Source organism: Oncorhynchus masou, chromosome 27 (genome assembly GCF_036934945.1).
Source record: "Oncorhynchus masou masou isolate Uvic2021 chromosome 27, UVic_Omas_1.1, whole genome shotgun sequence".
NCBI classification, from domain to species: domain Eukaryota; kingdom Metazoa; phylum Chordata; class Actinopteri; order Salmoniformes; family Salmonidae; genus Oncorhynchus; species Oncorhynchus masou.
The window spans coordinates 26,982,524-26,993,319 of record NC_088238.1 but is presented as its reverse complement, the minus strand read 5'-3'; the positions used below and the strand labels follow the sequence as shown (position 1 = coordinate 26,993,319).

General features: G+C 40.9%; 1 protein-coding gene across 5 annotated transcripts; it reads left to right on the top strand.

Moving 5' to 3' along the window:
- The first annotated feature begins 1,520 nt into the window (after positions 1-1,520).
- LOC135515928 (suppressor of cytokine signaling 2-like) lies at positions 1,521-10,584 on the top strand. 5 transcript variants are annotated; one of them, XM_064939798.1, is made up of 4 exons: positions 1,521-1,783; positions 2,005-2,068; positions 3,207-3,468; positions 7,000-10,584. In XM_064939798.1, exons 3-4 carry the CDS (start codon positions 3,342-3,344, stop codon positions 7,476-7,478), a joined length of 606 nt encoding a protein of 201 aa, XP_064795870.1. In that variant the 5' UTR covers positions 1,521-1,783; positions 2,005-2,068; positions 3,207-3,341; the 3' UTR covers positions 7,479-10,584. The 5 variants fall into 5 exon arrangements, with proteins under 5 accessions (XP_064795870.1, XP_064795871.1, XP_064795869.1 ...); XM_064939799.1 differs by lacking the exon at positions 2,005-2,068 and having other exon boundaries at positions 1,521-1,672; XM_064939797.1 differs by having other exon boundaries at positions 2,005-3,468.
- The last annotated feature ends 212 nt before the right edge of the window (positions 10,585-10,796 follow it).

Genomic DNA, 10,796 nt, shown 5'->3' with positions numbered 1-10,796 from the left:
TTCACACTACAAGAAGTTAACTAAAGTCACTACATTCAAACTACTTCATGAAAAATTATGTTTTCTAAACATGCAATGTCAAAGACTACAAATTACAAGAACAGATAATTCAGAGTCAGCTGTTCACAGAATGTTTCACGTGAGAATTTGGCCGGTTTGGCCGGTTTGATGCCAAAAAAGTAAGACAATTCTTGCTTCTTCACTCATATTTTATTTTTGCAAAAAGAAGTATTGTGTAGTTCCATAAGTTAGCTACACCGCAACACGGCAAACAAAGTAGGCTAATTAACTACTGAAAAATACTACGATTTGAACTTGGTTCAATAGCACCAAGCGACTGCAAAATATAGTGAAATTACTCGTTGAACTAGTCGACATGTAGTTCGCTCATCGCCACTCCCCAACACTGTTAACCCTTGCCTGGAAACCCGATGTTGAATTGCTTTGAATTCTGCGTCGGGCAGAAATTAGTGTTTGAACCCGTACTTCTGTACATAGCACAGAGAGTGGATAATACCACTCATAACCTTTTTCAACTACTTGATATAGGGACTGCCAGCATACCCCCAGGTGATAGTGATAGTCTAGACTAGCCTATTATTCTCAAACATTGTCCAAATAACCATAATACCTTTTCCGACACACATATAGTGAAGCCCTTCAGCGCCTTCATGACAGTCTATGTGGGTGAAATTCTCCTTTCAGGCTTGACCCTTGACACTGCGGCTTCCCTAGGCCTATTGCATATTTGACCCTTGACACTCTGCGGCTTGCCTAGGCCTATTGCATATTTCACCCTTGACACTGCGGCTTCCCTAGGCCTATTGCATATTTGACCCTTGACACTCTGCGGCTTCCCTAGGCCTATTGCATATTTGACCCTTGCAGATGAAGCCAGCAGTAGACTAATTTGCCAAAGTCTATCAATGATCCAGGTCTAATTGTTAAGTAAGGTCATACATTTGTCAAATAGCATGCTGTTTGTTGTGTAAAGTGATTTGAGGCCCTGGACCAGCTCTTCTTTCCCGCTGCGTCCGCACCCCAACCATCTCTCTCTGGGGCGGGAGCCCCAGCGGACAGCGCGCCCGTTTTGACTTGGACCCTTGATCTTTAATGACCATCATTAATGCATTTTAGGCCTACATAACAGCACGTGTGTGTCCCCAACAAAGACTCAGTATATTCAAAGCCAAACAAATAAGGTGGTTAATTAAAAAGTGAGTTAGACTAATTCTACGGGCACAATCGCATTTAATAACATGGGATTTGTGTGTTTATTGTATTCTATAGCAGCAGACCGGTTAGGGTTTAGCAGCGCTCAGGGAACTAGACACTTCATGGTTTCCATGAAAATGCAGGTTTCGTCGAAAGTATTTTCTTGGAATTTTGTAAAAAATTCGCTCTCTTTCTCATTCTCTATCACGCACACGCATATACATTATGAGCACGCAAACATATGAGGTGCAGCTGGCTTGGCACTACCTTAAAAATGGTTGCGCTCTACACCACGTGACGCGATTCCTGGAAAGTTCTTGGAAATCGGTCTTTTGTGTATAGCTGTGGGTTTAATGGGGATTTGGTTATTCAAAACACATACCGAAGGAAGGGGATTCAACGTCGCAGAAAAGACTGTCATTGGGATCTGTACCAAAAACAAGACAAGCGTGGTTTGGTGACTTTCTGCATTATATTTTAAATCTTAACATTACCAGCAGCAAGCGAGTCGTGCGGAGTCGACTTGCCTCGGTCGCGAGACGTTGTCATCGCCTGTTTTGCACCACGGGTTGGAAAAATATTCTGAGTTTGTTTGCCACCTCGCCAAAATGACAACTGATTGATTAGCCCGTCAGAAGATAAATAATACGACATGGAAAACTCTAGCTATGTAATCTGTCATCTTTCAATGTGATCGACATGGTTACACTGGCTAGCGGTTCCCTGGAAGTGTGTAGCTAACGAGCGGTTTCGTGCTTTATTTATTCATCTTAGTCCCCTTTTCTTTAGGGAGAAGTGTGTATTTGAATGGTCATCGTTTGAGTCGTTTGGTGCAGGATCCACTCGCAAATAGGTGATATTTCATTCATAACTATCTGTTCATAGTATATTTACTTTGTAAACTAGCTAGTCAGCATTCGATAGCTAAACTGTAATGTTAGAAATGTGTTGAACATACGCGATAGTCGATGGCACGTGCTTTATTGGCTTTGGAACAGTGGTTATTTAAAAACGTTTACACGACCTCAATGTAGACTTTAATGTAGCCTACACAAAATAATCAAACAGCTACAATAGACAAGTTGCAAACACCGAACAGGGCTGATGGTGATTTATGTTTTCAGTATCCCCCGCCCTGCATATAGTGAGTTTAAACTGCCATTGCAATTTCCGAGAAGTAGTCGATTTCGCAGATCGTGCCTTTAAGCTGTTTATTTATTTTTTAATGCAGACATAAAAAAACGTTTCATAATCTTTAATCTCCACTCATCAATTGTAATACCTCGAGCATTTAAGTTAATTTTATTTTTTATTGAAGATTTATCAAGCGAATTAATTAGGCTTTTCAGTGTTCACCTTGTTTCGTGCCCCCTTACTTGCCATGTTGTTTTTTAAAGTTTGCGCAAAGGTAACCCAATTCACATACATCAACTACCTTTAGCGCCAATTGAAGTATCTTCTGGCAAGGGAGTTAGAACCCCGACGCTCGTGCTGAACATTAAAACGTATCACTTGCGATACGATTTTTTGGAAAAATATTTCATATCAGCGAGAAATTAAATGACTACACGCCTTTATAGTGTTAGGGTTGTCACACAGGTATATTTCTATGTTACAGGGGTACCAGTACCGAGTTGATGTTACGAGGTAATTGAGGTAGATGTGTACTTAAGAGTAGGGGTAAAATGACGAGGCAACAGTTAGCAGCAGTTTTTGTGATTTTGTCGGAAGTTAGTGCAAAGGTGGTTCAATGCAGATAGTCCGGTTAACTATTTAGAAGGCTTATGGCTTGGGGGGGGGGGCTCTTCGGGGTCCTGATGGTGCATCGCTACCGTTTGCGGTGCGGCAGCAGAGCGAACAGTCTATGACTCGGGTGGCTGGAGTCAAGCACATAACAGATATGTCACAATGTAACGTTAGCTGGTATCTAGCACGAATGCCCGTGGTTAAACTTAATTCATTTACGTGTTTTTTTATTTATTAATTTACAGGACGATTCATTTATCAAATTCGAGAAGAAACCTGCAGAAGAAACTGGTTTTGCAACTGAGGTGCAACTGCCTGTCTTTTTGGGAATATTTTTGCATTTGTCGGATGTCTTTTGGGCAATTTCGGGTTGTTCCCCAATGACCTGCCACTCACCCGAATCCACCGAGACCATCGAAAATGAGAGAAGAACGGATACCGAGTCGCGAGTTGTAGACTCCGATGAGACTCGCATCGGTCAAGCCATGAAAGACCTTAAAAATACAGGTCGGTGCATGTCCTCATTTTATAGTTTTAGTTTTCCTCTACACACACATTTCGACATGATTACTAAATGTTCCTATTTTCAGCGTTCTAGTAGTTTTACCAGTACCCAATACTGTTATATACATACGAGCATGACTTAGAATGTCAAAGCATTTCTGAATTACAAATAAACGATATAGCCTAACTTTCTAAATATTTGTTTGCAATAAAAACTTAAAACAAGACCATGTATCTCTATGGCCCTGAAAAAAACGAGTGATTGTAAAGCAAACTAGTTTGAAAGTAACATTATCTACATGCTCGTGCCCCTATCTAGCGCGATATGCATGCGGTCATGCAGTACGCACTTTCTGTACTCATTATGCATGGTTGAAAATGACAACTAAACAAAGCACACTTGGTATTTCATCGTTCAATGAATGCATTTCACCCATATTTATCCTGGACAGTAACGGGTTTGTTCTCTTGAATTTCGTAGTAATTCGTGCATGAGTTACTGTTTTTAAGTCGCAGGATGTTATAAGGACGTTTTGTTCTAGGTTATTGTGAGTTTGTTGGAATACTTTTTTCTTTTTCTTTTTTTTACAATTAGACTCATTCAAATAACATGTTCAGAACATGTCTATGAATTCATACAATGTGCCTTCAATCACATGTTTGGCATTGATGTACATTTTTCACAAGACCTGTGTTAATTTACAGTTCTAATGAAATGTATGTTTCACTTCAAATGCTGTTAGAGTGAATTTATGTATAGGATTGCCATTATTGGAATGCTGTGGAGAGGTGGGATCATGGAGAGCTTGTCCAATGTTGTGATCTTAAAATGGAAGTGGTCATTTTATTAGGTAAACATTTGTGGGCTATTCAAAGATCAAGCCTCCTTAATGTATTTTAAGAGGCATGTATTATCATTAAAGGGAAATTAAAAATGTAACTTCTTATTCATCCTCTAGCAACATCAACAGATGAAAAAATGAAGATGTGAGAAGTGTTTCTAATGAATGACATCACCAATTTATTAGTAGGCATTGCTTACTAACTGGTTGATGTAATTGGAAACAATTATCTTTATTTACTACAAAACATAGATGTGCAATTCTCACATGTTGATGTTGGGCTGGTGTTGGAGATGATGACACTTTTTTTCCCCTTCTAATTTCCCAGAAAAGCACAATGTTTCTAAGCAAAGCTCATAACTCTCAACTACGTGGGGATGCTGTGCCAACTTTTACTGTTGAAAAGCGATATCTCAAGTATAAATACAGTAAAGTACACACACTAAAGCAGGGATCATCAACTAGATTCAGCTGCAAGCCGATGTAATTGGTTTTCTTTTCTTGAGCGGATGGTCTGGGGCCGGAACACAATTACATATTAGTTTACTGCAAATTGACCTCAAGAAGCCCAAACAGATATTTGAATAAAACATAATAATTTCAAACCTCGCTTACATTTGTTTCATTATTATACGTGGGAATAAATCACTTGCTGATTTCCCGTTTTTGGTCTTTTATGTCCAACACAAATTAAATTAAAAATATTATTTACATATGTGTGTGTATATTTATACACACTCACTGAACCAAAAATATAAATGCAACGATTTAAAAGATTTTGCTGAGTTACAGTTAAGCAAATCAGTCAATTGAGATACATTCAATAGGCTCTAATCTATCGATTTCACATGAATGGGCAGGGGCGTAGCCATTACATTTGCATAAGTAATCAGACCCTTTATGCAGTACTTTAAAGCACCTTTGGCAGCGATTAAGCCTCAAGTCTTCTTGTATGATGCTACAAGCTTGGCACACCTGTATTTGGGAAGTTTCTCCCATTATTCTCTGCATATCCTCTCAAGCTCTGTCAGATTGGATGGGGAGCAACGCAGCACAGCTATTTTCAGCTCTCTCCAGAGATGTTCGATCGGATTCAAATTCGGACTCCTAATCGGTCGCTCAAGGACATTCAGAGTCTTGTCCCGAAGCCATTCCTGTGTTGTCATGGTTGTGTGCTTAGGGTTGTTGTCCTGTTGAAGGTGAACCGTTGCCCTAGTCTGAGGTCCTGAGCGCTCTGGAGCAGGTGTTCATCAAGGATCTCTCTGTACTTTGCGAACGTTCATCTTTTCCTCTCCTGACTAGTCTCCCAGTCCCTGCTGCTCATAAACATCCCCACAGCCTTGTGCTGCCATCACCATGCTTCACTGTAGGGATGGTGCAAGGTTTCTTCCAGATGTGACGCTTGGCATTCAGGCCAAAGAGTTCAGTCTTGGTTTCATCAGACCAGAGAATCTTGTTTCTCATGGTCTGAGAGTCCTTTAAGTGCTTTTTGGCAAACTCCAAGCGGGCTGTCGTGCCTTTTCCCGAGGTGTGGCTTCCGTCTGGCCACTCCACCATAAAGGCCTGATTGGTATAGTGCTGCAGAGATGATTGTCCTTCTGGAAGGTTCTCCCATATCCACAGGAACTATAGAGCTCTGTCAATGTGACCATCAGGTTATTGGTAACCTCCCTGACCAAGGCCCTTCTCCCCCGATTGTTCAGTTTGGTTGGCGGCCAGCTCTAGGAAGAGTCTTGGTGGTTCCAAACTTCTTCAATTTAAGAATGATTGAGGCCACTGTTCTTGGGAACCTTCAATGCTGCAGGTATATTTTGGTACCCTTCCCCAGATCTGTGCCTCAACACAATCCTGTTTCGGAGCTCTACGGACAATTCCTTTGACCTCATGGCTTGGTTTTTGCTCTGACATGCACTGTGAACTGGGGACCTTTTTATATAGACAGGTGGTGCCTTTCCAAATCATGTCCAATCAAGGATGATCAATGGAATCAAGATGCATCTGAGCTCAATTTTGAGTCTTGTAGCCAAGGGTCTGAATACTTATGTAAATAAGGCTGTAACTTAGCAGAATGTGGGAAAAGGGACGGGGTCTGAATACTTTTCGAATGCAGTGTGAGAGGGGGACGTTTATTATTATTTATTTATTTTAATTAAGTACTTACTTGGGGGACCAAATAAAACCAGCTGTGGGCTGCCAGTTGGGGAACCCTGCAGTAAAAGGCTACCAGCTTGTGAGTGCTACTTTCAGAACTACTGGCTAAAAAGTGTACAAAAGTACTGGAAAATGTCTAACCTCCACAAATCCAGTCAAACTTAGTTTTTGGGTTGAGGGGGTCAATGAAGGGGGGTAGACAGTCGCTGCTGCAGTGTACATTAACTGCAGAGATTCCTCTGATTCATTTCACTAAAAAAGCACTAAAAATTGTGAGAATGTTATTAACCCACTCTCTCTAAGGCCAAGTGGAATTTGTTTTAAAATTCCTGTGGACGAGTATGAAGGACTTTTTTTTAGGGTTAAGGCTTAAATTCAGGTTTATGTTCATGTTTCATGTTCATAATTTCTGACTGTGTGCGTTCGTGCATGAGATTTTGATTTGGATTACCGTCTTCTCATAAAGCGATCTTGTTTTCTTTGAATAACCCAATGTTGTCTCCTTGTGCTAATGCGTGCGTGTGTTTCTCTCTCCTAACAGGCTGGTACTGGGGCAGCCTGACCGCCAACGAAGCCAAAGAGATTCTCCAGGATGCATCAGAGGGCACCTTCCTGGTGCGAGACAGCTCACAGAGGGACTACCTGTTCACCATCTCTGCCATGACCTCCGCCGGCCCAACTAACTTGCGCATCGAGTACAAGGAGGGGAAGTTTAAACTAGACTCGGTGGTGCTGATCAAGCCCAAGCTCAAGCAGTTTGACAGTGTGGTGCACCTGGTGGAACACTACGTGCAGCTGTCCAGGACTACCAGTAAAGGTGCATCGTCAGGGGCGTCGCAGTCCCTGGCCCCACCCAACGGCACGGTTCAGCTGCTACTGACTAAGCCTGTGTACACTGCCACACCCTCTCTACAGCACCTGTCCCGGATCGCCATCAACAACGCCACCAGGCAGGTGCAGGAGCTGCCTTTACCCAACAGGCTAAAGAACTACCTGACGGACTACAGCTACAATGTATAGTAGGACCGCAAATCCCAGATGTGGTTTGGGATAGAGAGCAGTGCACCTGCCATTCAGTGGCAGTCAGACTATGACCCAGTCCGAAGTCAGTCTTTAGCCCCAACCACTAGACACGGCTTGACGGCCCCCGTACTTCTGGAAGGATTGCTGTTGAGCAATATGCTTATAGAGCCAAGTCAGTCATCTAATCCTCAGGAAGCTAGGTGGAATTTCTCCCATATTACTACACCCTTCCAGTTCCTTTAGTGCTACAGTTGTTCATCAAAAAGGGCTTAGGAGTTGGAGCTAAGGGTTGATTTCAGACCTGGGTCATGTACATAATCTCTGAAACGGGTGCAAATGTTTTCAAGCCGAAGTGGTATACCCTGCCTGCAGACCAGCTCAGGTAAACAGGGTTTCGGAAACCTTCTGAACGAGACCCAGGAGGGATGGCAGTTGGCACTCAACTTTTTTTTTTTTTTTGCTTCTCATTTCACGCTCTTTGTTGTTGCTTTTTCTGCCTCATGTCTGAGAAATGAGCATCTGACACGATGTCTATTTTTTGTTCTGATTTATGTTTGAGTTTGTTCATATTCTATATTTTATTTTTTTGGTACTGTAATCAAGAAGGGGCAGTGCTGGGGTGTTGTGAACTACATGTAGTGCAACTAGTCATTTAACTACCCTTTTCAGTAGCTTGGAGGTAGTTGAACTAAATTCAAATATTGGTAGTGTTTTCAGTTAATTGCTATTTTTGCTGTGTAGCGAACTACAACATTACATTTATTTTTATTTTTTTAATTGTCAAGTTTGCAACTTATTTTTCAACCTCAGACTTACTTAATTGTCACTTGAAAGTAGAGGTCGACAGATTTTAATCGGAATGGCCAATTTAATTAGGGCCGATTTCAAGTTTTCATAACAATCGGAAATCGGTGTTTTTGGGTGCCGATTTGCCAATCTTTTTTTTTTTTTTTTTTTTACTATTTAAAAAATAATGATTTTAATAACTTTCATTTAACTAGGCAAGTCCGTTAACACATTCTTATTTTCAATGATGGCCTAGGAACGGTGAGTTAACTGCCTCGTTCAGGGGCAGAACGACAGATTTTCACCTTGTCAGATCCAATCTTGCAACCTTACAGTTAACTAGTCCAACGCAATAACGACCTGCCTCTCTCTCGTTGCACTCCACAGGGAGACTGCCTGTTACGCGAATTCAGTAAGCCAAGGTAAGTTGCTAGCTAGCATTAAACTTATCTTATAAAAAACAATCAATCATAATCACTAGTTAACTACACATGGTTGATATTACTAGATATTATCTAGCGTGTCCTGCGTTGCATATAATCTGACTGAGCGGTGGTAGGCAGAAGCAGGCACGTTCATTCAAACAGCACTTTCGTGCGTTTTGCCAGCAGCTCTTCATTGTGCGTCAAGCATTGCGCTGTTTATGACTTCAAGCCTATCAACTCTCGAGATGAGGCTGGTGTAACCGAAGTTAAATGGCTGGCAAGTTAGCGCGCGCTAATAGCATTTCAAACGTCACTCGCTCTGAGCCTTCTAGTAGTTCCCCTTGCTCTGCATGGCTAACGCTGCTTCGAGGGTGGCTGTTGTCGTTGTGTTGCTGGTTCGAGCCCAGGGAGGAGCGAGGAGAGGGACGGAAACTATACTGTTACACTGGCAATACTAAAGTGCCTATAAGAACACCTAATAGTCAAAGGTTAATGAAATACAAATGGTATAGAGGGAAATAGTCCTATAATTCATATAACTACAACCTAAAACTTCTTACCTGGGAATATTGAAGACTCATGTTAAAAGGAACCACCAGCTTTCATATGTTCTGAGCAAGGGACTGAAACATTAGCTTTCTTACATAGCACATATTGCACCTTTACTTTCTTCAAAAACACTTAGTTTTTGCATTATTTAAACCAAATTGAACATGTTTCATTATTTACTTGAGGCTAAATTGATTTTATTGATGTATTATATTAAGTTAAAATATGTGTTCATTCAGTATTGTTATTGTCATTATTATAAATACATGTTAAAAAATAGGCCGATTTTAAATCGGCATCGGCTTTTTTGGTCCTCCAATAATCGGTATCGGCGTTGAAAAATCATAATCGGTCGACCTCTACTTGAAAGTGTTTTGGTGTTTTAATAGGGCCAGGGTGATCTAACTTGCAATTTGTAGTCTGACATTTCAGATTTAGATATAAGAATTTCACGTAGTAGTCTGTATGTAGTTAACTAAAGTTATTTTGAAAAATGTGTTAAGTAAGCTATAAGTGTAGCTTATTTTCTTCCAGTGCAAAATAATTGGTATCTTGGTAAACTATTTTCAGTGTCGTTTCCCCAACACTGAGAAGGGAGGATTATTATTTATTTTCACTCTTCTGATTTTTTTTTTTTTGTGATAAAGCACAAGCAATATACAGGCTTCAAATCTTGCGTCGGTTTCTCTCACACTGTCTCACTCTGCCTCCTGCTAAGAGGTTAAAAGTAAGAGATTTTCTGAACTTCTTAATCCTGGATGTTCCTCCCACTACGCATCACTTTTGTGCAACACCTCAATACTTCATCACTGCATTTTCCTTCGATAGAAAATGCCCTTGAGCAAGTCGCTGCTCACACCTCAGAACTAGACCTTGGTTAGACAGACAGACAGGCTGTATCTAACATCTAGCTAATACTAAAAGAAGGAATTACATTTCCAAGAGCATATTAGATGTTCGGCCAGGGGTTTTCATTGGATCCAAGTGAATCTGATTTTAATCAATATTTTAAGTATTTATTGATTGTGCTACTGTATTTCCTAGAAAAATAAGTTACAAAAATAAAACCTGAAAGCATGCTTTATCATCGCCTCTATTCTGCAATTTGGGAGGCAATAATGAATGTGATGCAGGGGTGTCATGGTGCTCATGTGTATTGTTTGACTCATTCTCCACTTTCAGTACATAAGGTTCAGTGTGAACAATTCTTGCAGAATATTCCAGAATTCACTCTTGATACATGATCATGACATTTACTGTTTTCATATGGTGCTTAAATACAAGTGTCTAGTGTTTTTCTCTGTGAGGAAACCAGAAAAATAAAACAAAAGAATGGAATCAAAGACTCGTTCCTATCTCTGTGTGACGGTTTTCAGTTTACGTTTAGCTGTAGGCTCTGGGCAAGAGGTTGGGTCGATGTCGAGGGGGCACAGGGATGAGGCACCAGTCAATATTGTTTTTGTTTGAAATTAAACATAATAGAACCCACCCACCGGCCACTAAAACAATCAATTCCTGCTACTGAGACCTGGCTTGGCGAGCAACAACACCAGCA

Bases quoted from the DNA above. Each gene is read 5' to 3' on its own strand.
- LOC135515928 (XM_064939799.1), top strand. From the start codon at position 3,342: ATGACCTGCCACTCACCCGAATCCACCGAGACCATCGAAAATGAGAGA. The intron at 3,469-6,999 runs GTCGGTGCATGT...CTCTCCTAACAG, and splicing joins GAAAGACCTTAAAAATACAG to GCTGGTACTGGGGCAGCCTG.